The 26,798-nt window shown below is 40.4% G+C and overlaps 5 protein-coding genes across 9 annotated transcripts; 2 read left to right on the top strand and 3 right to left on the bottom strand.

Moving 5' to 3' along the window:
* Window positions 1-77: 77 nt before the first annotated feature.
* slc5a6b (solute carrier family 5 member 6) lies at window positions 78-8,767 on the bottom strand. Of its 5 annotated transcripts, XM_044047456.1 has the most exons (18): window positions 8,697-8,767; window positions 8,504-8,595; window positions 7,262-7,428; window positions 6,351-6,807; window positions 6,184-6,249; window positions 5,828-5,879; window positions 5,678-5,745; window positions 5,259-5,413; window positions 4,564-4,704; window positions 3,851-3,980; window positions 2,804-2,892; window positions 2,436-2,548; window positions 2,081-2,151; window positions 1,896-1,982; window positions 1,445-1,605; window positions 1,260-1,366; window positions 1,040-1,161; window positions 78-503 (listed from the first exon to the last, which is right to left on the bottom strand). In XM_044047456.1, the coding sequence occupies exons 4-18, from the start codon at window positions 6,696-6,698 to the stop codon at window positions 369-371; spliced, it is 1,845 nt and encodes a 614-aa protein (XP_043903391.1). In that variant the 5' UTR covers window positions 6,699-6,807; window positions 7,262-7,428; window positions 8,504-8,595; window positions 8,697-8,767; the 3' UTR covers window positions 78-368. The 5 variants fall into 5 exon arrangements, with proteins under 5 accessions (XP_043903391.1, XP_043903392.1, XP_043903393.1 ...); XM_044047457.1 differs by lacking the exon at window positions 8,504-8,595; XM_044047458.1 differs by lacking the exon at window positions 7,262-7,428.
* A 74-nt stretch (window positions 8,768-8,841) lies between these two features.
* cenpo (centromere protein O) lies at window positions 8,842-13,486 on the top strand. Its single transcript, XM_044047461.1, has 6 exons — window positions 8,842-9,125; window positions 9,259-9,410; window positions 10,182-10,317; window positions 10,419-10,690; window positions 11,397-11,556; window positions 12,056-13,486. The coding sequence occupies exons 1-6, from the start codon at window positions 9,104-9,106 to the stop codon at window positions 12,163-12,165; spliced, it is 852 nt and encodes a 283-aa protein (XP_043903396.1). The 5' UTR covers window positions 8,842-9,103; the 3' UTR covers window positions 12,166-13,486.
* A 308-nt stretch (window positions 13,487-13,794) lies between these two features.
* Window positions 13,795-17,316, top strand: tp53i3 (tumor protein p53 inducible protein 3). The gene is made up of 7 exons (XM_044046959.1): window positions 13,795-13,908; window positions 14,630-14,705; window positions 14,838-15,011; window positions 15,512-15,779; window positions 15,864-16,076; window positions 16,372-16,568; window positions 16,687-17,316. The coding sequence occupies exons 2-7, from the start codon at window positions 14,652-14,654 to the stop codon at window positions 16,882-16,884; spliced, it is 1,104 nt and encodes a 367-aa protein (XP_043902894.1). The 5' UTR covers window positions 13,795-13,908; window positions 14,630-14,651; the 3' UTR covers window positions 16,885-17,316.
* A 497-nt stretch (window positions 17,317-17,813) lies between these two features.
* On the bottom strand, window positions 17,814-23,061 carry LOC122782408 (SH2 domain-containing adapter protein F-like). The gene is made up of 8 exons (XM_044046721.1): window positions 22,558-23,061; window positions 21,191-21,431; window positions 20,922-21,023; window positions 20,611-20,773; window positions 20,148-20,405; window positions 19,765-19,936; window positions 19,336-19,455; window positions 17,814-18,851 (listed from the first exon to the last, which is right to left on the bottom strand). The coding sequence occupies exons 2-8, from the start codon at window positions 21,425-21,427 to the stop codon at window positions 18,665-18,667; spliced, it is 1,239 nt and encodes a 412-aa protein (XP_043902656.1). The 5' UTR covers window positions 21,428-21,431; window positions 22,558-23,061; the 3' UTR covers window positions 17,814-18,664.
* Window positions 23,062-23,608: 547 nt separating this feature from the next.
* Window positions 23,609-26,614, bottom strand: yju2 (YJU2 splicing factor homolog). Its single transcript, XM_044046949.1, has 8 exons — window positions 26,488-26,614; window positions 26,092-26,192; window positions 25,296-25,440; window positions 25,051-25,185; window positions 24,780-24,961; window positions 24,490-24,634; window positions 24,183-24,354; window positions 23,609-24,022 (listed from the first exon to the last, which is right to left on the bottom strand). The coding sequence occupies exons 1-8, from the start codon at window positions 26,509-26,511 to the stop codon at window positions 23,898-23,900; spliced, it is 1,029 nt and encodes a 342-aa protein (XP_043902884.1). The 5' UTR covers window positions 26,512-26,614; the 3' UTR covers window positions 23,609-23,897.
* Between the last annotated feature and the right edge of the window lie 184 nt (window positions 26,615-26,798).

Raw genomic sequence — 26,798 nt, forward strand, 5'->3', positions numbered from 1 at the left:
CTTTTTTAAGCGCTTGTTCACAAACATCTCAAGTTGTACCGTACTTGACTTTTCAGTGGCAGAAAAACAAACAAATATCAAGTACAAAACCCTTTATTCTAAAGGTGTTTCCCTCAGCTGCATCACAAACATCAACTCTTCATCAACATCAACACTCTTCAGTCAGACAGTCATTTCAGTTGGCAATATATACAGTTGTAAATGTGTTACAAAAAAAAAGACGCTTTCTCAAGTAAAGTACAGTGTTTTTTACATGTCAGGGCTCAACTGTATGTTAATCGGTGACGTGACAGATGATACTCAACGTGTGATCAGTCAAATTAGTGCTGATTATTATTATGTCGCCTGGAGACGTTTCAAACGAGAGGTCACAGAGACGTCTCGTGCTCCACACACGTCACGTGAGCATCGGGGAGAAACGTCTCCGTCTCTTCCTGCGACGGTCCTTCGCCTTGTCTGTTGCTTTCTTTGCACTGTAAAGGTTGCCTTTGTTGTAATGAGAGCTGGAAGAAAAAACAACAACAACAAAAAACAGGACAGGGCAGTTAAAATAATAACTAGCATTCAGACCCCGCAGGTCTTTAGCATGCCAATGTTCTTTATGACAGTTAATCAGCCGATATATTACAAAAATGTAGCCTAATTCAAATATATACAATTATGAATATATGCAGAATATATACTGAAGGGAAAATGCATCCCTTTTTGATGATTTTGTTATATACAGAAATGACATTGCAGCCTAGAGGCAAAAAACAAAACCAGGACCAGGTTTTCTGAGCAGTATGTTATTTTTTATCATACTCTAACCTGTTTGCAGCCGTCTTATTATACTAATGCAACGTTGCAGATGCCTTGGGTTGGGCTGCCATAGCAACCATTTTTTGGCCTTGTAGAGGGAAAATGATATTGTGATTTTCTGTGGATGTAGCTTATGCGCCAAGTAAGAAATGATTCGATTTTGGTGACGTCCTAATAATTAACCAATCATTAATTAATAATTACAAAATAATTACTCGATTTTTTTCATTTGTCTTACCGTTTGTCCCAGAGGAGTCACACAACACAGTTTCTTTTTCAGGCGGTCAGGCAGAAAACAGAGGAGTTTTCCTAGCAACGGATAAACTGTGCCTGGTGTCACATCCTCTTCTTTCATTGGGCCTGAACAGGAAACATGCAAATCAAAAACTTTAAAATCAGACTTCAAGCCTACAGCATGAATGTCAAATGTAGAGGGTACGGTAAGTTCTCTCCCCTACCTGTGATGAAGCTGATGATCAGGCCTATTAAAATGACCGTGAAGCAGTTGAATGCACTGTACCACATGTAAGACAGTGAATAAAATCTCTTCAACCCAGAGGGTCGGCTAAAGAGCAAAGAGAGTGGGGGTTAACTTGACCCGAGTAAAAGCGGGAACACGCGTGTCTGTCTGAGTGACTCTTACCTCACAGTGACATTACTCAGTGCAGTCCGAATGGCAGAGAGCGTGGTGTTGACGGTGTAGTCCGTTTGCAGTGGTCCAGTGGTGGAATTGCGGGTGAAGATGGCCCCAATGCCAATCCAGAAAGACAAAGACAGACCAGCACCAAGACCTGCCACCGCTCCCTAGAAACAACAAATTAACTTAAGAGCTTTATGGCATTTATGACAGCGGGTGTTGGTGTCCAGACCTTTACTGAACTGCTCACTTCAGCCCTCTGGAGAGGGCAACCAGAACAAGTACGGCGGGAACAACTCAAGTGTGTTTATGAAGTTTTATTTCACACGTGATATCCAAACACACGTGATTTCTTTATTTGCTGAATCTACTTTTCCACCTCCCTCAAGCAAAGGCTCCAACACGATACTTCGACACTTAGGACTCTCTACAGATTTCATGATGATATTCGACTCACAGTGGAGTTGGCCCAGGGGAAGAACATCCCGAGAGAAAACACACCCAGGATAGGACCACCGACCATCCCAAAGATTTTTAAAGCCACCTGGAATTCAAACATTGTGACAGTCAGCACAAATTTAGAGAAAAAAACAAACAAAAAAAAACTTGGTTATCATTTCATCATACGATCTGTGAGCTTACCTGGAGAACCGATTCCCCCATCAGGTGCGTGAGATAGGCCATGGCCAGACACAGCAGCCCATAGGAAAAAGCTTACAGGACAAATGCCTGATTTATTATGTGGAACTTGAACATGACATTGTAAGAGAGGCAGGATGGACCCAAAACAGCACGCAAAATAACAGAAAGTCATTCACGTCCATGGTCAATTTAGAATTTCCAATTCACCAAAACCCCACCTACATGTCTATACAAGACAAATCCCAGTCCCAATCTGTGAAATTAACCAGTGGAAGCACAACTGCATCACAAAAGGTCCCTAAATTAACATAATCAGTCTTCTTCTTCAGGCACTTTCAAGTTTAAGAGAGCTCACCCAGAGCTTTGGAGAGCAGGAGCGCTCTGCTCTCTGTCATAGCTGGGAAATGTGGTTTGACGAGATCTTCCATTGTCACGGTGGCCAAAGAGTTAAAGGCGGATGAGATGGTGCTGCGCAGCAAAAACACAAAAACAGAGGGTTCAGTGATGCAACCCTCAACATTCATGTCATGATCTAAGAATATTTGTGTTAAAACTACTTAATAAAAAGTCATTAAAAAAAAGAAAAGGGTGTTTTGAACAAGGTACAGTGTATTCTCTATTTTTGGTGAAAGGGAAACTTTCATTAAAAGCTAAATACATTTTTAAAAAAAGGGGGGTGGGGTGAATGAACGTATGAAGAAATACAACTTGGCAGAGACAGACCTGAGTGCTGCACTGAACAAACAGGCAACAAATAGTCCAGGCAGCCCAGGCAGACCTTGCAGCATATCCATCACAAAGTAAATCACCATCTGTGGGAAAAAAAACAGCCGATCAGAAACCCCCATTTACCTGGCCTATTTATTAGTCACCAGAAAACAAATTTCAAATTGTAGTTTCACACTTCAGGAAACAGGAAATCATATCATATCCCTGTTTTTCCCAGAACATGAAGCAGATAGCACAGTGGCCAATGACACTACCTCAGACTGCTTTGCATACATTATGTGCTGTCACAAGCTCCGACAGGGGGACGATTGTGTGAAACTCACGTGTCATGTCCACAGATGGACCTCAATGGCGTGTGTGTGGTTCTCTGTCACATGTTTAAATATTATATGTCTCTCTTCCTTCTTCCTCCTCTTCTCTCTGGTGCACCAGTGTTGTGTTCATGTTCAGGTTTCAGCCCCTGTCACTCTGTCAGATTGGCTTGTGTAGTCTGTAACATGTTGTACAAGAGTCTCTGTAGCCCGTCTTGTCCTCATCATGTGCCCATTTGGGGTGGGTATTTCCTACAACCTCATGCGATACATATCCTATACAATTACTTTTGAATAATGATCATATCCTAGATGGAATTTACTGCAACAGCTGCTTTATTCATCTTGTAAAGGAAGGGAAAGGATGTGTTGCTGCTGCCACCTACTGGATTTATCCTGCACTGCACCTGCACTGCTGATATTTATGTGTCAAGACTACATCACAGCATTTGCCGCCACATAAGTTCAGGAACACCTGAAACGGCTACCTCACGACATTCTGCCAAATCAGTTTTGTTTAGCACAGCCCGCGATGTGTGAAACAGCGAAATCATAAAAGTCTTGACATGTGACCCTGGCTTTGGGCCAGGTCATACTTTGCATATGCATGCAGCGCTAGACTGATAACTGACAAAAACTGATGGCTTGGACATGCATCACAGCGGGCACGGAATGCGCCCGAAAGTATGACCGGGCACTTGCAAGGAGGAAATGACACACTGACACTCACCGCATTACTGGAGGTGGCAGCCAGCTTGTCCGAGTGATCCTCTCCAGAGTAACGCGCAAACATGACCAAGCCCATCACACAGCTGAGAGCCAGAGCCAGCTGCAGTGAGGGAAACACCATGTAGCAAGACCTGCAGGAAACAGAAGTGGTGAATTATTCAGTGCAGATTATTGATCAGTACACCTATAGGTTTAACAGGTATTAATTGATGTAAACATTGACCGGCTAAAAGTTTGACTAGATGATGCTGCAAAACAACCCGAAAATATCATTTCAGTTATGGGAATAACAGCCGTTTGAAGGTGCATGTGTTAAAGTGGCTCGTTTAACAGTTCCAAACAGCTATTTCACCCTCAACCGACCGAAGAGGATCAACAGAGAATGTGTGATTCATGAGTTTCATTCATGAGTTTCTGTGGTTGCAAAAGAGAGTTTAACTTTCCCCTTAAGTTAATTTAATGTACTGACAACAATACTTTAGTAGTAATTCATTAATAAAATAACTGCCCACATTCTTATGGACAATGCCAATGTATGGAGTAGAGAGATTCAGGACACTACATGTCACATTAAAAGCCAAAGGCCTTCCATGATGTACCCGTTACTCCAATTTACTGTGCAAATAAAAGCTCATCAAGATTCACTGACCTTTCTTTCACATCCCAGTGTTGGTTTTATTGTAAAAAAAGCACAGACAATGTGACATTGCATACCTGACAGCCTCCTTCTCTGTGCGCGCGCTGAGGTATCTCTGAACCTGAGCCTGGTTCACTCCATACAGAGACAGCATGAGGAAGATGCCGCCAACACCCAGAGTCCAGAAAGTGTGTCTCTCTGTAGGATCTGGGTTCAGGCTGAACACAGAAAACACCTTTAATTCAAACAGATCTACAGCCACCATTATTTAGGATGTCATAAATAAATATCACAATATCATTTCCCTTGATAGCATTACAACCAAAGTTTAAATATAGCAAGTCACATGTCTAAATTGTGCCATCAGTCAAACCACAAAGTATTGTTGCTATTTTTACTCATTAGTTTCTTCTCTATGGTAAATGTGAAATTAAGAGGAATAAACTATTGTGTTTTTGTAAAAACCCAACACGGTTGGGATGATACATTTAACTTACATATGTCCACACAGTTTTGCATAATATATGCTTTATTGTAGGGACCATACAGTTTTACTAGATTTCTATATTGTCGTACAATTAAAGTTGAACTAACTGATAAATGAATGTAAACAATGGAACAAAGGAAATAAGTCCCACATCTGCACTTCTCCCTCTATTGTAAACTGTTTGGGTTTTACAGCCAGCGATATCACTTCCCATCACTCGTAATCAACATCTCCATTTTTCTGACGCCGCTCCTTTTCCCCCCACGAAGTGCAACAGGGACTTACTCAAGACCGGAGATGCGGTTTCCCTCCCAGACCTTCCTCCAGACTTCAGAGACTCCTCCAGTCTTCTGCACCCCCACCACAATGACAGCCAGCTGCCCGGCAAACATCACAAGAGTCTGAAAGACGTCCGTCCAGATGACCGCCTTCAGACCGCCCTGTCATACACACAAGGAGGAATGGCAACAATAAAATGCTAAATATTGTGTATTCATCCTTTATAAATTAAAGACTATTCTGTACAAAGGCTTATTATGCCATGTTTTGAGGATTACCACCTCTCTGGGATGAATAATACAATCAAGCAATTTAGTAATTATGCTAATTCCGGCATATTTACACTGTTTCTTTCTGCTTATTTGTTGATCAATGTGCACTGTCCTAATTCAACAAACTATATGTGCAATGAACCAATAACTCACGAGTGTTGTGTACAATGTGCACACCAGCCCAGTGGCCAGCACTGTTCCCCATAGTTCAAATCCAGTAACTGAAAGAAAACACGGTCACATGTTCAGATCTAGTCCAGTCAAAACCAGTGAGTCACAGAAAAATGGATGAGCTTGTCTTACCTGCATTTAGTGCAAAGGCAGGAGTATAGACACAAACTCCCATATAAACAACCTGAGGGCAAGAAACCGAGAGACAATTAAGAGACTTAACATACATAAAGGAACACAGAGGTACACAAATAAAATGTGCGAAGCTGTAACAGCTGTAAACAGATTATTGTAACAATATGCTGGGTTTCTTTATTTAGAATAAAAGACATAAACTCCGTAGTTTGATTTTCACACATGATAAACACATCCAGATTACATTCATGCAATGAAGTGCATAGATTGTTAATCTGTGCCATCTGCACTGTGGTAACACTATGTTATTCAGACAGTGGGAAAGTGGGAATGGCAGCAAGTGTTGCACTGACCATCTGAGCGATGAAGGTCAAGGTTCCACAGATACGCACCACTTTGCTGAACCGCATTTCCAGATACTGTAAAGCAACAACAAAGGTCATTAAGGGAACACACACACACACATTGAATATGAATCGCCTTAAACTCAGTACAACGGTAAAAATATTACAGCTTCAACCTGGAAAGAGCTAGAGAGCTGCAGTCTGTAGAACACCGGAATGTAAACATGAGCTGGAATAAGAAGGCCCAGGATGTAGGCACAGCCGATGAACCAGTACTGAGTACCGTGGTTGAAAATCTCCGCTGGTACGCCGATGATTGCCACAGCGGACTGGAACGAGGCAATGAGCGACAGGGAAACAGGAAGACAGCTCATGCTCCTGTCTGCCATCAGAAACTCCTGCGTGGTGCGCTGGCGGCCACCCGACAGAGCGTAGTACAGGCCGATGCCCATGGAGATGACGAGCAGGACGGCAAAGACCACATAGTCCGCAACGGTAAAGAGCTTCTGGTCGGACAGGTCCATTGCGATTGTCTCGTGGCTGCAGCTGTAGGTTTCTTCTTCCTGCAGTGGCACACTCAGGCGGATGGCAAATGTCTCCGTCAACACCCATTAGTCGGCACAGTCTAGAAGCCTTGAAGAAAGAGAAGATAATGAATTAATCTCTGCTCTGAGTGTGTTTCAGAAAACAAACCACAACTTTCATTCCTGACTGTCCAACCAAATATTTTCTCAAATAAGCCATAGATCAGCCCTTTGACATCACTTGGATTCTTTTTTTTAAAACCAAATATAGGTTGCTTCCAGTTTGACGTGAACCAATAACAAGGAAAGTTAGTCAGTTTATGAACAAGAGTTTAATGCTTCATAAAATGCTTAAGTGACTGGACGTGTTAAATCTGGCCTTTTTCCTTTGTGAGCTACTTAAAACAACTAAGCAAAAAGATTTATTAGTCCCACAACAAGGAAGATAAGTTAACAATTATTCTACAATATAAGTCCCACAATGGGTAAATATACATTTTATTGTGGATGCATTACTTGATTAATCCACTGATCATTGCAGTTTTTGTTGGCTGGAATCACACCTCATATCCTGGATTCCCTCTGAGCTGGTTTTCTCATAAACTTCTTCTTTCCCAGATGGAAGAAACCGAAGGTCAAATGAATAGTCCTTTTGTTGTCACCCAGACTAACTTGTTTTCAGCAGGAAAGCATGTTTACGTGAGACAAACCACCAGTCTGTGAAACAGGACTGCAGACAAATACAAGGTCAAACAAGTTCTGTGTCAACTTCCACCGCCCCCCAACTACCCTGATCGTGAAATGCGGAGTGCTGCTTTGCTTTAAAGGCATAGTGTCCTGTTACTCTGCCTCCTGTTGCTACTATGTTTACAAAACAAAAAAAAGACTAACAGCTGCAACTACTCTCTGTTGGGGTTTTCTCAGGTCAGTGATATCAAAATGTTCAAAAAATACCACCAACTCTTTTCACTTTTCCCACAAAAATGCCAACGTTTGCTTCTTTTGTTTTTTTCTTCATTCTATACTCCAATCAAGTAAATATCTACATGTTTGTATTGTTAGTTGGACATAAAGAGGAATTTACTAGGAATCTACTTCTGCTATGCAAAATAATTTTGACCAACAGCATAGACCAAACTTTTTTTGTGCCATTTTTTTGATCATTTTTAGTAAACGCGCCAATCACCACCATACCTACTTGCAATAATGTGCTCTCAGTTCAGGACCATCCACAGGTATCGGGTTATGTCAGAGGATAAATCAGTTTATTACAAAGCGAAATCACTCATGTTTGAACGTATGTTATGATTGATATTTATGGTTATAATAAATACAAATATGCAAAGGATCACATTATCATTTAGGAAAATTGCTGATTGCTCCTCAAGTCTATTGACTGTTTGGATTAGACATATATACCAAATATATATATGAGACAGCATCATGTAAGATGATCACTGTTAAAATTCATGTTAAGTGGGGGAATGGTCATTTTTGAATAATTATTCTCATTTTCATTTGAATAACATATTTAAGTGATTACTGTGTGATATTTCTTTTGTCTAAAATAGTAATTTGACACTGTGGCTTTAAGTAATATTGTGCCTCCTATTGGCTGTATTGCGATTTTGATAAAAAACCTCCATTACCGGGTCTGCCCTGTATCTGACTGATTGATTCTCTTCAAAATTACGACTTTCAAAAATGTTTTGTTGCCAAATCAAAAATATTGATTTTCTTATAAATGAATTAGAGCAAAATAGCTAAATTAACATGTATATCGTAATGACACAGGACAGACTCACCTTTACGTGCCAACAGCACCGATTAGAGACACCATGCTGTTTACTGAGTCACAGTCACACACGTTACTTAAAAACGACTTCCTTCAGCGTTTCTGAGAACAAACACAATGGCTTTAATTATAGCACAAATAAATATGACGTGTTTGTCTCATGTGCTGCGTTCATAAAGTGTGAATGTGTGAATTCCACGCACCACTCTACGTTGCTCCATGTCTCCACATGATCACGCTCAATGTTCTTCCGGGATGGAGGAAGCTAAGCAGTGGGCGGTGTCAAATGTTGCATTCACGTACTCCTAGAAATTAGGAGCGTTTTAATTAAACACACGTACACTCCGACGTCTCCGTGTGCGTTACGTGTAAGCACTATGGTTACACGTACCACCACAAATGCTTATTATCAATGTTAGCTTACCGTCTGAGTCACCCGAGGGAACATTCGTGTGAATCTCGCTGTTTGGATTTCTGTTTTTCCGATTATTCCGATAACACGTGAATACTCGCAAAACAGGCGCAGAGCCGCCAAAATCGAACACACGGAACTTGCAACGACTATTTTCCACACGGAACAAAACTTAAATAAGCAGCATTTTAATGAAAAATGGAGGGATTGTCCTCGAAGGGTAAGTCATGTCGTGCAAAGCTACGGTGTTTGTGTCCGACGATGCTAGCTAGCCAACCCTAGCAGCTGATGGGACCCCAGGTTCGTGGGGCTTATATTATATGTGCTAAATCTAAGTGTGGTTTTGTTTTCAGGTGTTTTAAGTCACCTAAGTGTGCTGGCGGTTCAGACGAAGAGCCGCAGAAATCCTCCCCAGCAGTCGACGCGTGTGAAGGAGCTGAAGGCTGAAGCTGAAGCGCTGATGATGCGGAGAGAGCAACTGAAGGCAGAGATACAGACACACAAGGTGACACATGACGTCAGCGCACAGCTTATGGACTTCTCATCAAAACTATGTGAAAACTAGGAGTCCTAACGAACTTGTTAACTACGTTTCAAGGCAGTCAGTATTTAGGAGTGGTTGCTTACCTCACGATGTGATAACACATGCTCCACGATACCAATACTATCATGATACAACAATTCTGTGATTATCAATGTATTGCAAGACAATCATATAGTGATTATATATATATCAGAGTGCCTTAATTTATTAAGTAAAATATCAATATTTGCCCTGGCTTATCGACAAGCAAGGATGACAATACATCACCAAATTGATATTTTGACCCATCCCATGGCTGATCACACTTAAAGCTGTAGTTCCTAAATTTTGTTAATTTTTGATGTTATTATTCCTCTGTTTGATGTTCCTGAGCAGCGCCAACAAGGCTTTGTCAAGCAAAAAGATCAGACCTGACCATAATAAGCACGTTATGCAGGTATACACTAATAAAGTGGCTGATGAGTGTAGAGTGTTTTTCACTTTGTAAAAATATACCTTCAGTTACCTGACATTTATCTTGATAGTTCCATCCATCCATCTTCTACTGCTTTATCCTCCATATGAGGGTTGTTTGCCTAACCCACGCACACACAGGAGAGAATATCATCATAGTCATTGATATAAAAGTTGTTATTGTGATGACATTTTTTGCCCATTATTGCAAATGAAATGGTCACTAACTTTCCTGTAAGCTGATGACTTATTGCTTCTGGTCACACCCTCTCGCGACAGAGTCTTCAGAGAATGCGGCTGTCTATGGACAAAGGAGAGGAGGAAATGGATGAAGACTCGGAGAACTCACAGCTACTGCAGCTGATGGCCAAACATTCACAACTGAAAGATCTTCTGTATGCCCATCACCTGATTGGTACGACAACCATGTCTTTGTTGTCAGCCATTTACAGCAGTTTCATTGTCAGTGTTTCTAAACCTTCTCCCACCTTTGTGTTTATTTGCTGGTGGCACTAGGTGGGTATGACATCATCAAGACAAGCCTTGGTAAAGGAGTGTGCGTGTCTGTGACAACGGCCTACGAGGGCGTTTATTTAGACACCTACAACCTGGAGATAGACCTGAAGCCCGTGCTGAGGATCACTCGTCATAACGTTCCCCCGTTCATTCCCCTGAACGAACTCGCTGAGCAGAACAACATACAAACAAACATAAAGGCTTTTCTGGACGTGCTCAGCCAGCATCTCAACGCCCACGCTGGACGGAAGCAGCAGCTGAAGCTCGTTAAGGTGCCAGACTTTGTTGTTGTTTTCTAGTAAATCATAAAACGTCTCCGAAAAAAGCTGCATGTGAAAGTGAATTCTGCCATAAAAATAAGTGAGACTTCAGGCCAGTCATGTTTTCTGCATAAATGCAGAAATGTTATCATTTAATTCAGATTTTGTCATAGGAAAGTGAATAATTGTAAATGACATACATTATAACAACTGTATGTTATTCTCAAAGCTAAAAGATTCATCCATCCGTGGAATAGTAACCTTTTTTATAATCGTTAAATATTTTTTTAATGTTGAATTTAAGCATTTTTCTGACTGTCTGATTTTACATAGACAAAAACACACTACAAAATATCAAACTAATAAAAAGTCAATGTTAGTTGCAGCTGTCCTACATGTCAAAAATGTTGTCTTGCTTAACATAACAAGATTCCTTTGTGTATTTATGATATTTGGCAGTAGAATTCATACTTTTTGGTAAATGTTTTGTTTAGTTTTTTAACTAAAAAAACTTTAATAAAAAACAACTTTAACTTTAACATTTTACACATTTTGGACTGAGAAATGGCCTTTGTAACCAAAAACTTGGTTGTTTTTAAGAGTTTGATCTTTAGTCAGAATTAATAACAATAATAGTGGGGGACAAGTATGCCTTGTTATATGTCCTCACATAATTTTACACTGACTGACTGACTGTGTCCTGACTCCTTTTTTACAGGAGCGATTCCCGTCCGTAGACGTGATGGAGAGTAATGTCTTGTGTTCTATACTGGTGCTGATGTTCACCGTGCCAAGGCAGAAGACTGCTGTCCTCTGCACGTTGAACTACTCTGACCACACCAGGTGTCTTCCCACCACAGTGCACATTCAGTGTGAAGGTAGGACTGTGAGCACAGACAACCAAGGACCTCCATCTACTGTATATAATCCAAGATTGTGTGTCATGTCAATGCTGAGCATTAGAACACTGAAACACAACAAATTCAAATGTCCGTCATTCATTTATTGAAAGAAATTCTCAGTTTCCAGCTCTGAAATTCACATTTTTTTGTCAAAGTTTTCTATTTGGTGTGCCACAACACTGTAGTAAAGGCCAATTAAAGTTAATCACTATATTGGGGGAACTCTTTATCATAATTGTAGCTTCAAATTTAACTTTTACTTCATTTCAGCTTTTGGTAAGGTAATAAGATGAATTTAATTGTGGGGTTTTTTTTAAAGGCTAACTTGGTGAAGTTAGGGCTTAAAACAAAATGTCAACATGTGTGTTAAACTAAACGTATTTATACATACAATATTTATTTCTGTCAAATAAGGCAATACCATCGGTATGATGAACTCAAGTTTTCCTGTTACATATATTTATTTTCTTTGCAGACAAAGACCTTCCTGAGTCTCCAGAGTGGAAGAAAAAACAGAGTCTGCTCATGGAGATGCCAGTGCACAAAGTTTTGATGACCATGAAAACGATGGGGGATATTTTTTAATATAAGAAGAAATATTGAAACCAATCCTTTTACAAAATATGTACATACATCACTCTCACTGTTAATATTACAACTGTTTTGCTTGGTTTTGTAAATGTTGAATAGATAATAAAGTTAATGACCCTTTCAAGTTCCTCTATGGAGTTTCCAGTATTTCCACATCACTTTTATCCCTGAGACTTATTATAAACTCCGCCACCCTCTTGTGTAATGTTTCCCTCTGAAGTCGTCTCACTCTGTCCATTTCCTCGCAGGCTTTCTGCCGCTGCCTGGCCAGTTCCTTTTCTGATATCGAGTCAATGGTTGCGATATTTCTCATCTGCATGAGAGACACGGATGCCCGGATGTTGCCTCTGTGTCTCAGTGGACCTGTGGGCTTGTCTGACGCCGGTGGTGCCGACACTGACCGATTCTTCTGTGCCAGTTCAGCTCCCTCGTGTTGATGCTGGGACTTGCTGGAATAGTGTCTTCTGCCATCAGACGTGTGAACACCCCTCACGTGTGTCTTGTGCTCTCCGATTTCTTTCATAGCAATGTTAACTATAGCTTTGGGTTCACACACTTTCACCATCACCACTCTCCCCTGCTCACGAATCAGTGTGTCTCGCCTCTGTTGGAGCATTTTGAGCGTGTACCTGTATTGTTTGTCCAGCATGCTAAGTTTATGCTGCAGGTCTCTGTCCTCCTTTTGGTTAAGCACTCTCAGATCTCTGTGTGGAACAGGCCTTCTGTAGATTTGATCCATTTTTATATCAAGACCTAAAGGGAGAAGGTCATGATTTGGGGTAAATTGTTGAATAAATCTGTGTTTTAAAACCAGGTTAGTGTTTTTTTTCTCACCTGATGAGCATCGTTCCCCATGGTAGTGTTTCACAGGAGTGTCCACTGCTATGGCTGTCTCAGCATGTGTAATATAATAGTCCCATTGTATCTGAAGGAAAGTGAATGGCATTGAGTGTTGTTAAGAGATTAGATTTCATGATTCCGTCAGTGCACAGTCAGGGTTTGTGCAGGTTAGACAATGAATAAATAGCAATGACTCAGCTTGTATGTTACACTTAAATATGGCAAATGAATGTGTCCTGTCCTGGAGATTCAGAGTTTGAAGATTTTTATTATGAAATTATGAAAATCTTCAAACTCTGAATCTCCAGGACAGGACATATTCACTCACCGTATTTAACCTCTAATTAACAGTTTTTCTACTATGCATTTAAGACATATACTATAGGGAATCTTTCCTTATGTAAAATAAGGTATGTAGCCTTTTATTTTCTTTCACCAGAAACTCAAATAAAGACATCTAAATCCTGAAATGTTATATTTTGTGTGACTGATTTTGTTTGGTGAGTATCTAAACATTTAATTAAGACAAAATTAATTAAGATTTGGTAGTTGTATATATGTCTATGTATATATATATATATATATATACATACATATACAGTATATATGTATGTATGTATGTACAACTACCAAATCACTGCATGTAATCCACTTTGCACATTTTTTGCATATTGCACATACTCCACACACCCAGTGTGGGAAACACCATGACACAATTTTTAGGCAACTTTTTAGTGCAGTATTCCTTTAACGTGTCACGTGACCTAACTTTCTGACCCCTCCTCCGCTTAATGGATGCTGAACCGCTTGCAAAATGCATGGATGGCATAATGGCAGAAAGTTCCCTAAAACTTCAGTCGCGTGAGAGCCTCAGAGCCGTTGACATCTGTTTGCTTGGTGAGTCCATTTAAATGTTGTTGTTTGAACATGTTTGTGCATTTCGAGGAGACACAGAGAGAAACAGCATGAGGTAAGCAGTGAACCTACATCACCACCTGCTGCTGTTATAATTATAAATGCAGCTGCAGTGAAACGTCATGCAGATGTTTCACTTTGACTGAATCAGACCTTTGAGCAAACGTGATTGCGTTTAAACCGTGGAAGCGTTCACTGTTCGCGCATGCGCGTTAGACGCCAGGTGATTGCGTAACCTCGGCTCTTCACTGACCGCTAAACCGGCGCCACTGATGAACTCCTGTCCCTCATTCTACTTCTGCTTCATAGTTATTAATGTCCTTTAACAATGTGTGCCGTGATACCATTTATTTCGCTGTATAAGTGTAATTATTTAGTTATTAAGACACTTTGAGGCATAAATAATCACTATAAATTATACCTATAGTATTATACCTCAGACAGGACACCTGTTTTGATGTTCGTTTTCTACGGAGCCCCAGACATGACATAGGGGGCAAAAAAAAAACTCACATTTTTGCTACTTCACGGCCAAAAAACACAACTTCATGACCACAAAATACTTCTTTGTGGCCAAATAATAATACATTGTAGGGGACATGGGGGGAGAGACAAGTTTGGTCACAAATTAGAGTTTTCCCCCCCATGTCGTGTCTGGGGCTCCATAGTTGATAGTGAATTTGGTCTTTTCCTGTTTTCACAGTTGTCACTGTTGTAACCACCAAATGCATCACATCCTGCAAACTGGAAGGTTTTTACTGAGAAGCACTGACCAAACAGTGAGTGTCTTAAACATCCAATTACATTTTTTGATTTGCCTCTTGTTTGTGTTTAGCAGGTTTAATACCAGTGAATATTTATAATATATAAGAGATAAAATATATACCTAATCTTTTTTTTATTTTTTAAAGACCTGGCACAAGAGTTGCTCAAGCTTTGCCAAGATGATGCGTGCAGTGTGTGTTGACGTACCAGGAGGACCAGAGAATCTGCTGCTGCGGACTGTTCCCAGACCTCAACCTAAAAATGGAGAAGTACTGATTAAAGTTCATGCAACTGCCCTCAACAGGGCTGATTTACTGCAGGTACAACATATTAATAATAATAATTACAAATCATGCACAATACACTTTATTGTAAATATAAAGGCTTGTTCTAATGTGCTGGATGAATTATTTCCGGCTTAATTATCTCAAGAACACTTTTGACAGAATTAACTTACATCTCAGGAACACTGTCAGTGAAAAGCTTTCAGTTGTGATTTGAATGCTCCATTACAATTATTTTGGATTCATTGTTTCAATTCAGGTGACCAAAGGTCAAAATTTAAGCTCACAAACCATTTCTTAAACTTGTCATAAAATGAATCCCTTTCATTTGTGCAGTGTTGGAATGTCATGGTTTAAATGACAGTTGTTTACATTTAAAAGCTATACACTACAGTTGTAAGTCAAAGATTGTGTAGACTGAAACTGCACTGGTCAGTGGAGAATCAGACACAAGTCCAGACATGTTGCATGCAAATGATAAAGAATATCTCCGCTCATATTGGTCTGATATCACCGTGATGTATTGTTTGGCATAGAGGCGAGGACTGTACCCTGCTCCTCCTGGTGAGAGTGACATCATCGGCCTGGAGGTGGCTGGGACTGTGGACACTCTGGGCGCTGAAGTGAAGAGAGGCTGGAAGCCTGACGACAGGGTCATGGCTTTGCTCTGTGGAGGAGGATACGCCGAGTATGTGGCTGTACCTGAGGAGCTTCTCATGCCCGTTCCCTCGAATCTCACACTCTGCCAGGCTGCTGCCATTCCAGAGGCCTGGCTCACTGCTTTCCAACTATTGGTTCTCATAGGTAGCCATACCAGATTTTAATTGTATTAATTATTAACATCTGACAAACCCAACATTCATTTCTGTATCGTCTTCTCTGCCACAGCTCAGGTGAAGGAGGGTGAAGTGGTGCTGGCTCACGCTGGAGCTAGCGGAGTGGGAACGGCAGCAGTTCAGCTCGTGCGTCTGTTCGGTGCCGTGCCCCTCGTCACAGCAGGGAGTCCAGAGAAGCTGAGGATGGCCAAGGAACTGGGAGCAGCAGCTGGGTTTGACTACAAAACGGAAAGCTTTGCTCAGGGAGTTCATGACTTCACAGGAGGTGAATTGTGAAGCTATGCTGCTGCATGGGTTATGGTGCTAAGCAGTGCATTTTCTTCCCCGACAGGATTAAATTGTGAATTGGTTCGGGCTATTTCATTTTTTACCTGTGAACTAATAAATATTTAGTGGAGGGTAAATGCATGTGGGAAAGCAAAAATTATAGTCAATTTTAGAAATTGTATGTACAACTTTAGTATAATATTGATGAGAATGAGAGTTTAGGTTAAGGACAAGACAACTTCAGGAGCTCAGGGTCAAGTCTAACTCAGAATAACCCCATTGCGATTTCACAGGAAAGGGAGCAGATGTCATACTTGACTGTATTGGTGGAAAAAACTGGGAGCAGAACGTGAGTTGCTTAGCCACTGATGGCAGGTGGGTGCTGTATGGCACCATGGGGGGCAGAACGATAGAAGGTGATCTTCTGGGTAAACTGCTCTCTAAGCGAGGACACTTGCTCGCCAGCCTCCTCCGCTCCCGCAGCCTTCAGGTGAGAATTCACGTTTAACATTTAACAAATTTAAAAAAAGCATTTCAGGTTCTAATTAAACCCATCTTCAGTATTCACATATCTAATTGATGGCTGATGCCGCATTCTCTCTTCACAGTACAAAGCAGAGCTGGTCGAAGCTTTCTCACGCCAAGTGTTACCGCACTTCTCAGACGCGGCAGCTTCTTTGAGGCCAGTGATTGACAGCACATTCAGCCTCGTGGACATCGCAGAGGCTCACAGGCACATGGAGGCCAACAAGAACATGGGCAAGATTATCATTAACGTGATTCCACAGAATCAGGACACTCAGTGACAAACAGCTGCAGTGGTTTTTATCAGGCAATTTTAAATTATGCACCTTCCATCAATAAAAATGTGGTATTTTTTATAGCATAGATCATTTTTGCTTTAGCCTTTCAAACTCTTCCCAAGAAATAGTATTAATTAAGCAGCCTTACCTTGAGGTTGTTTTCAGTCCATGCTGTCATCGATTTGTCAGGTTTTGCAGCTGTGAAAATATTGTGCTTTTTTTCTTTCTTTCTTTTTAAACATTGCTCAAACATACAGTACCGTGTATAGGTCTCAGGGCACCACCAGCTTTGTTGTTTCTATGTCTGTCAATTTCTGTGGTTAATGACATTTGGATTGGAACGACGTGACCTATTTTTCGTGACAAACACACTGAGCCAGGATCATGCTGTTGTTCAACTGTAAGGACATGTCACATTAAATACTTGACACTTAATCCTTTTTTTCTGAAATGTTTGTTATTTTAAAATTGCTTACATAATTCCTGGACGTGTTCCAATAAAGTGATTGAGAAACTATTACACTATATGGTCATTCTAAAATTGCTAAAACATTAAATCTAATGGCGGCCTTGGAGTCTATTAGACTTTTTGTAAGTTATAGAAATTTTGTTTGATTAAAGCCACCATTAAACTTCACCACTAGATGTCAATAATTACGCACTTCACGAGTTGTACCTGTGCAAATACTGTTGTGCAAACACTACATCACTGCAGTTGCAAACATTAAAACATCCACAATGTGTAAATGCAAATATAACTTCTTTAAAACGCAAACAAGAGCAGGCAGTGTCAGTTTGTGAACACAATCGAGGTGGAAATGCAAATCGGCTACAGGTTTTGTAGTCCACAGTAATGATAACGTACCGTGTTTATGAGCTGGTTTTAAAAATTAAATTAAACGAAAAACTTAAATAAATAACAGAAAACAAAATTAAAAAACAGGCAACAACTTTTATTTATAACAGACATTTTAAATCTTATAAAACGGCACAGTAAATATTCTACCAAAGCTTCCGTAATAATCATGATCACAAAGCCACAAGCTTTCAATATAATACTGTAGTCATTACTCTCTAAACTACTATTGCGGGAGTCTGTTATTGTGAGTGTGAATTGAACACTTGTGACACTGACCGTCTGCTTCTCACATTTGAACCTAATGAGCGAACGACTCGCAGTTACAGCATCGAATAACCTCAGGCCTCAGTGAAACACGGACGTCGCACACAGGTGAGTATGTAGTGTCTGGTTGGTAGATACTGTTAACTAACATTTAAACGGATAATGACGGTTGTTTGTTGTCGTTTCAATGTCACTTTAAAACTCACAATTTACACAGGAATAACAGCTTGGATTATTGGTATAAGCTGAAACCAAAAGGAAACACCTCTATCACCTGCCAGTATCGGTCCATCTCAACAAATCTCATTACAACCTCGGCAAATTCTCCTGCCTTAAGACATTTCAAGACTGTACTTTGTCTTGTACTACTGACAAAAAATAGTTTATTTTCATGAATCCTCGATGTTTAGAACAGTCTCAGTGATAATACCAGTTCACAGGTGAAGGTTCATGAGGCAGTGAGCTCTGTTGTGAAACTGCCAGTGTTATTTAAAAAAAAAAAGAAGAAAAAAATGGCACCAAACATTCCAATCTCTTGTGAGCATTAAAGGTAGAACGGCAGTGAAAATGTACATAAGAAAGAAACAGGTAGGCGTAGTTAAATATTGAGTATATGTTGTTTTCAGTAGCACCAGCAGGAATAGCTTGTGTTGGTCAGTGTCAGAGGGTCTGCACTATGACCGGATACAGCAGGGACATGTGTTCAGCGCCTCTGATTGGCAGCCTGTGTGTAGTGTAGTAGTGGATGACCTCAGGGATGGTGGAGAAGGGAGGGCTGTTCTCACCGAGCACGTAACGCCCGTCTGCTGACCGAGTGAACTTCATATGCATGAAGCCTTTGCAGCTCCTGAGGAACAGGGGAACACACAACAAGACTTAGTATAATCAGCACTGGATTTTTAATATTCAATTGATTTTTTTTACACTGATCAGCACCATTTGTAGGCACTTTCAGAATAAAATCACTGATCTCCACATAATCAACTTTTTCTAATGGTTAAAACTTTTTGAGTACTAGGTCTTTGAGGCACTCGCAGAACTCGAGACTGTTCACTGTCCTCGCTCCCAAATGGTGGAACGAGCTCTCTGTCATTTGCACACACACACGCCGACAGTGAACCCAAACAGTCATGATGTCAGTGTGTATTTAAATAAAGGATGTGGTCCCCAGATCTGATCTCAAGTGGTCAATGACGCATTTTATGAACAGACTGTTTGCATGCAATTAGTTCACTATGCATCTAGGGGAGTTGTAAAGCTGTTTTGACATTTGGCAAGTCCAAATGTGTTCTTGTGACTCTTACATGGAAACAAAAGACAGCAGTGTCTACCTGAGAGAGAGCGAGTAGTCATCGTGGCAGGACTGGCTTTTTCTCACCAGGTAAGAGCTCTCTTTGCACAGAGTCAGTAAAGTTTCTGCCTCTGACCGGCTCAGAGCTCCATGGTACCATCTGCAGGTGACATAGAGGAAACACAAGAGAGGACAGATTAATGGAAATGTCATTTTTGTCTTGGAATCATAAAAATAGCTCTAGTGTTAAAAGTATACGTTTCCTGACTAAGAAACGACAGATTACATTTGTCACAGTAAACAGGAATCCTTCCTTAAATTCAATCTTAATTATCAACTAAATAAGCTAAATGTAATTTGGTAATACACATGGTATTTTGGTTTAATCAGTACCAGTGGGTTCCACTGTACCCTCAAATGTCAAGCTGTAAACCTCTCTATCTCTAAAACAACAAGCACGTTTACTTACACTTGTCTCTCCAGAGGCATAGCTGGATCCACTCTCTCTCCCAAAAGAGGAGGAGTATCACCAATCAAACGGAGTGTAGAGTCCATTGTGGGAGACGTGACACCAGTTTTGGTGAGCCTGCTTTGGTCTGTTTGAGCTCGTGAGCGCTCTCTTTCTGCCCCTTCAAACTGAACTATAGCCAGAAAGAAAGAGGTTGCAGGTTTGTTTAAAAGCAATTATAATTAATCTTCAAATGTTAGCTGTAGGCAATTCAACTCTAGTAAGTCCACTTGCCTGCAGCTAACTACTGAAGAAGACTATGACCTGGATGACTCAGAACCTTCACAGAAAATTAGCATTAGACAAATTTTGTGTGAAAACATGAGTCAAGAAAGACAATTTACCTGCAAGGGCTTTAGAGATGTTGTCCTTCTTCCATTCCCAGGGTTGGTCGTATTCATCAGCCGGCCTCTCATCATCCTGTGGAAGTCTGCTCTCCCTGGTGTCAAGGAGGCCGAGGCCGCATTCCACCTTATGGGTTTGCTGTTGTCCTGGTGGAGCAGCTCGGTGATGGTGACGAGTCCTTTCCTCGTACGGGTTATCATATAACTGGCCAGGGTCTCCACTTCCAGACCTGTTAGTTATCATGCTGTGCTGCAGTTCTTCAAAGAAACCATGCAGAGTAAATTACTGTGTTGCATATTCATTCACAAGCAGGAAAAGAGCAACAATTTGAAAAATATTGTGCTTTGAAAATAATGTTCTTAAAATATTAGACCAAACTAAATCAAATAATCAGCAAATAATAACAGTACAGAACTGTTTGACCTTTTTAAATTTACATCTAGTGAGAGATAAAGATCTTACCTGATATGATCCGTTGAGCTTCAAATGGCTCCATATAGCTGCAACAGTCAGTTGGTGCAGGTTTGGGCTCCCAGTTTGGTCTAACTCTTGGATCTGGACGGGCATCAAATGGGTCAGAGTAGTCCGTGTCTGTGTCTGACACTGCTGGGGCAGAAGGAACCACCTTGAGAACGAGAGAAAGACAGAGAATTTAACAATACATTTGGAGAACACATTGTACCTATTTATTTTTAGAGAATACTGAGAGTGAAATGGAAAAAATGAAAGTAAATAGCATAGGAAATTAAGCACAAGATAAAAACAGCACTTACTGGTTCTTCTTGAACAGTCACAGGACTCAAGGGGATTGTGCAGCGGCCAAACTCCTGAGAGTCCACTTTGATCAGTCTGTGTTTAGGAGACACCACTTTCACCTGTTTCATGTGAAAAAAAAATACATTTAATAATAGTAGAAACATCACCTTGATGCTAATCTTTAAAGTTGAGCATTTAATTATTTAAAAGAGCATTAATAGAATGGGACAGGGTATACAGAACAACACAAAGAAGACATGCTCATGAGTGTAAAAGTAGGTCATACCTCAACACCATTAGGCAGCACTGCAGGGAAAGAGGGAAGGCTCATTGTGGCACTGCAGGAGCTGAAACCACCATTCTGGATCTCCTTCTCAGAGTGCTTGTACGGGTCCTCAAAATCTAGCTCTTTCTGAGCACGGTAAGCCCTCAAAATCTCACTCTCACTGTAATCTGGCCTTGGGGGCTGTGGAGGGTCACGCCTGCTGCCAAAGTTCAGGTAGTCCTTCAGCCACTTTGCCATGGATCTGGGGATGAAACGTTACACTGATAGCTTAGGGTGACATAAGCTGCTTTCAGACATGCAATGAATTCTGGAGATGTGAGAACACAAATGTCCGTAGATAGTATTATCTCTGGTAAATGTAAGAACGCCTTTATGTGTGCCAAGCCAGGTGCCACCCACTCGCCTGGATCCTCCTTCTGTCGTTAATTCTTCTCATCCACAGAACCTACTGCTGCACTCATTATGTAAAACACCAAACTCTGAACCAAACGTCTGGACCCAAATCTCCAGACATTACCAAGAGTCCACATTTGTAAACATTAAACAACTTTATTTAGGAAATGAGAATTTTATTCATTTTATTGCTAATATTTTTTTCCCCCATGTATGGCCTAAAATACTTAGTAACACAACATGAATGCAAACAAAATAGTTTGATTTATAGACGTTTTTATAGACGATTCAAATACAGCTCCAAATAAACGAAGATTATAGACTGAAAGCATGTTTTCAGAATATACTAAAATTGTGGTTTCCTTTGTGCAACTACATAAATAAATGCCACATAAACCAAACCCTGAAGAGTTTAAGTCCATCAGGAAAAAAGGAAAAAAAACATAGATACCCAAATTCAAACGCTAATCTCACCGTTTACTCATCTGATGACAAATAGTCGTGGGGGTTGGGCTCTTTGTTACCAATCATTAGTTCATTAGATGAATGTGTCCTAGAGACGTTAAATAATAATCAACAGGTTCGGTGAAAATACCTTCCCATGTCTGTCTTACAACGTTTACTGCAAAGTAAAGAAGAAACGCTATTTAAATATTTAGCACGTAGCTAAACCTAAATTTGCTCAGAAAAAACGTCAGCTAATAACAACTATGAACAACTGCTAGTTAGCATTTGGAGTAATTTCGCACTATTATTCAAATTACTTAAATGCCAGTTGACTATAGCATTTACTTCTGAACGTCCAACAACGAGCTTCACAGACTGGACTATTCTGACTGTATCATTCATGTGAAATAAATATATGTTGAAGTCGTATAAGGCACAACTGTTGTTTGGTGTTAACACATGCCAACGCTGTTAGCTAAGTGAAGCTGACGTCGTAGTTGCTAACATTATTACTTCTTGAAGCTCACCCTTTTTCTCTGCATTGACGGTTCCCAGGTCCAGTTGTGTATTCCCAGTTACCATCCGGTGTTTCGTTTTCACGTTGTTCCAGGTGTAGAAGTAAAACATTAAAACATGAAATCTGCCGTGCTATCGAGACAAACGGGTCAGTCAGCTAACGTTAGCTGGACCAGACTGTCTTAAAGGGGAGTGGAGAAGAGTGATGGTGGGTCGACATAAAAGCTTCAGCTTTGTGCAGTAAAACACGAAACTCGGAGCCTTTTACTTCCCGTAAAACCTTCGTTCCTCTCGTATAATCATGTGGTGGTCATTTACTGAGGGGCTCAATTTGGCTTTAAAACTGTGGTGATAAGTGGAAAATACTATAAAACACGCCATGCATTAAGAATTAAAACCTGATCTGAGTGATAACGACATTAGTGGAGAAAACTGACGTGTTGTCTTTCAGTGTAAATTCTGAATCAAAGCCATTGGAACTATTTTTGAGACGTGATGTTGAACACTCAGTGAGCGAGTGATTAAATCCACAGGAGGGCAGTAACGCAACATTATGGATGCTAAATAGGACGCCAAAGAAGAAGGGACGGAAAGGGGTCAAGGACAAATGGAAGAGGATGCAGTAATAAAACACAGATATTTAAACTCACTGGTTAAGATGTTAAGCTCCATATAACAACAAAATCATTAAAACTGAATCATTTTGGTCTGTGGACAAAGCAAGACCTTAGCATCATTAGAATCATTTCCAGGTTAGAAAAACATCAGCATTTTGGAATGGTTAGTTGCAGTCCTACTGGATATATTATTAGGTACAGAGCAGAGTGGTGCCTGGTGTGCCTCTGCTTCAAAGTTAAATGTGTTGATCATTCAGAGATATTTTAGTTACTGTGACTTTATTTTCCTCTTTTCCAAACCATTCTCAGTAAACCATAGAGGTGGTTGTGCATGCAAATCTACTACCAGTAGACTACCAGTATTTGAAATACTCAGACCAGCCTCGTATTTGTATGCCTACAAGCCTAATTACAAATCACTAATATTTACAATAAAACAAAAAGGTGACAGTTAAGCATTTTAATACAACATTTTAATATAGCAATTTTGTTTCACAAAAATTGAAACAGTGCATATTTCTAGGATATATTTATAATAACAACACAATGATCCAGTGGTTATTTTGGTTTCACTGGATTTGGACAGCAGACAAAAAAACTGCTGCTAAAGACTGCCCAATAACACAATGATTTCTTCACACGTGATTTTTGATTTCTGTGGAGCATTATAAAACTGTCTGTCATTATATAAATGTCTGTGTCATTCCTACAATTGTGTGTCAGTCATCTTCCTCTCAGTCACTGTCATTGCTGTCACTGCCTGAATACGCCCCCAGCAGACTGAGAGACGAAGAACCATTCTGTGTGGTAACAGGCCTTGGAGCATTTGTGGAGTCAGTTGGCTTGGAAACCTTTGAATCTGTAAAACAAGACACACAAGGACATTTTAATAAACAGTGTTAACAAGCAGCAGAAAATGGCCGGTTGTCCCATCACACATACTCAGTGCAACATGTAACTAATTTCAAAGCTCTAAAATGACATTGTCGATGTCATAAACATAGTTTTATATTCATTACCGATTTGTGAAGTTGAAGCAGCTGTTGATGCCACTGGACTGGGTTTATTGACAGCTGTTGCTGGTTTCTTTCGCACCATCAGGGACCCAAGTGCTCCTCCACTGCCCAGTATCCCAACACTCCTCTCCCATCTCTCAGTCTTGGCCCTCTTCACTCCTCCAGCTGTGGCCCCCTGCAGAAATGAATATTTTAATAATATAATATAATAATATTTTTCTTTTAGACATTTTAGAACTTTAAGAAATTTGGACAGTTACCATTTAAGCTATTTATTAAAATTAGTTGAAGTTGTAGATGTTGCACATACCTGGGTTACTGTGGGTTTGTCAGTGGTGAGGATGTCTGTTGGTTTGTCTGTGCTAGACTTGTCTGTCTGTGAGCTGCTGCTCTCCTCCTCTTCTTCTGAATCAGAGTCTCTTAGCCTTTTAACCATGACTTTCTCCAACATCTCCCTGTGAAACAATGAACGTTCATTTTGAATACAAAGATCAACACAAATGGCAAAATTTATTTTAGACAGATGCTGAGATTGGGTCAGGTCAACGACATATTTATTTATTTGGGCTATTAAAACATTACAGTACATTACACACTTACTTGGTTTCTCGCTCATCCTCTTCCTTCTCTCGCTCCTTTTCTCTCTTCTCCAGCTCTCTGTACTGGTGGATCATTCCCTCAAAATCCACCTGAGCCTGTCTCTGGTTCAGCTCCTTCAGTTCCTGGAGGTTTTCTAAAACTTCCATTTCCATCTTTGAATCCTTTGTGCGGTTCTCCAACACCTGTCAGACACATGGGGAACACAATTTTAACTCATGGCAAATAGTTGAAAGCCACTTAGAATAATAACAGATGAGGTTTACGGACTGACCTTCATGGGGTTGTTCAATTCCTCATCTTCCCTTTCCTGCTGGACTCTCTTCTCCTCCTCCTCAATTAGTTTCTCTGCCTGGAAGTTTCGCGTTGCACCGTGTTCCATCGCATAGTCTGTGTTCTCTGGGTCAGTCTGTTATCCCAACAACCACAAAAAAAAGCAATTTCCTTATTAGAATTGTTGTTTTATTCCAGTGGTAAAGAGTATATCTGCAATATTCAGAGCATCAAAAAAAATCCCACCTTAAATGTAATTTCAGCCAGACATCGAGTACATTTGATGTAGAAACGGAAGATTGGCAGTCCCATGTACAGCTCATTCTGAACAGTCTCTTTGCGTGCATTAAACTTTTTGCCCTTGTAGATGTATTCACCACATGTCTTACACCTGCAAACAACCACAGAGGCAAAGAACGGTTGTTGATAACACAGGTCAAACAGCAGGTACTAACCAAATCAAAGACTTCTGTCATTAAATGAAACATGAATCAAGCACATGACTCTAGTTTAGAATGCATTTCAAAACATATGACACAGGAGAGTTTTTTGACATTTTAGGCATAAAGACGATTAAAATTTATTTTTCTTAGTATTTCCTTATGAGGTAAAACTCATAGTGCACTATATAGATACCTCTGTATTACTGCACCGATCTGAAACATGACAAACTGAGCAGCCTTGGCAGAAATTTGGACACGCTAGGTGCTCTAGTTTTTCTTCTCTTCAACCCTTTCTTCTTCTTCTATTCTCTAAATGAATATTCAGTCCCAACCTCCCTGCCACACAGGTTACACCAGCTCCTGCAATCAAATCTTTGAAATTGTTTTATTGTTTGCTCCTTGCAGCACAGCACCTCAATGTTTACCCAGAGTTTCAACGTTTTTACACTACATTTCATTCATTATAACTTTATAAAGTTTAGTTGAGGGAGCAATTGCTGTTACTAATATGAAGAGTTGTCTGATATGGCCTAGTTACATGGGAAGAACGGCTCCTGTGGCCAGTGACGTATACTCTAATAACAAACAAAACGACGTACCTCATATTGAAAGGAGCCATCAATCTGACGACGTACTGTCGATCTTTGGGGAGTTTGAGCTTTGGGATTTTGGCCGGATCAAAATCCGGAGGGTAGTATTTCTGTAGGACACAAAGCATTAAAAATATTAAAACCAAGTGGCACAAACGTACGCCATAATTCACACATCAATAACATAATGACAATGACTGCGCCGCTGTAGTTTGATTTAATGGTTAAAAGTAACATAACACACTGTGAATTATCTACTACAACATTTCTTAGCTTCACCACAGTTAGCTTCAAAGCTAACGTTAGCTTGCTTGGTTGCTAAAGAGCTCATACATTGCGGCTAACTATAATAAAGATTGTAAAAAAAAAAAGAAGAAGACGGGTCGTTGAAGACCATGCACTTACATTTAATACTTTTCTTTCAGACATTGTTGCTTTGAATGGAAATCTACCGAAGAGAGGAAAACGTTGGAGTCGGCTCCGGCTACACTACGTCGACTCGCAGCTAATTAGTAAACTTCCGGGTTGTCTCTTTTTTAATCTTCCGGGTTCTCCGAAGCACATAGAAAGAAATACAGACGTAAACGCTCAGTCCTGTCGCTGTGTGAGTCTGTCCGCCTGTTCGATAATTGCCACGTGACCTCAATTCATATTCTATGGAAGGAAGGGAAATTGCAGGGAGATGATTTAAAAAAGCCTTCATATTCAGTGGGAGA

Source organism: Solea senegalensis, linkage group LG16, assembly GCF_019176455.1.
Source record: "Solea senegalensis isolate Sse05_10M linkage group LG16, IFAPA_SoseM_1, whole genome shotgun sequence".
NCBI classification, from domain to species: Eukaryota; Metazoa; Chordata; class Actinopteri; order Pleuronectiformes; family Soleidae; genus Solea; species Solea senegalensis.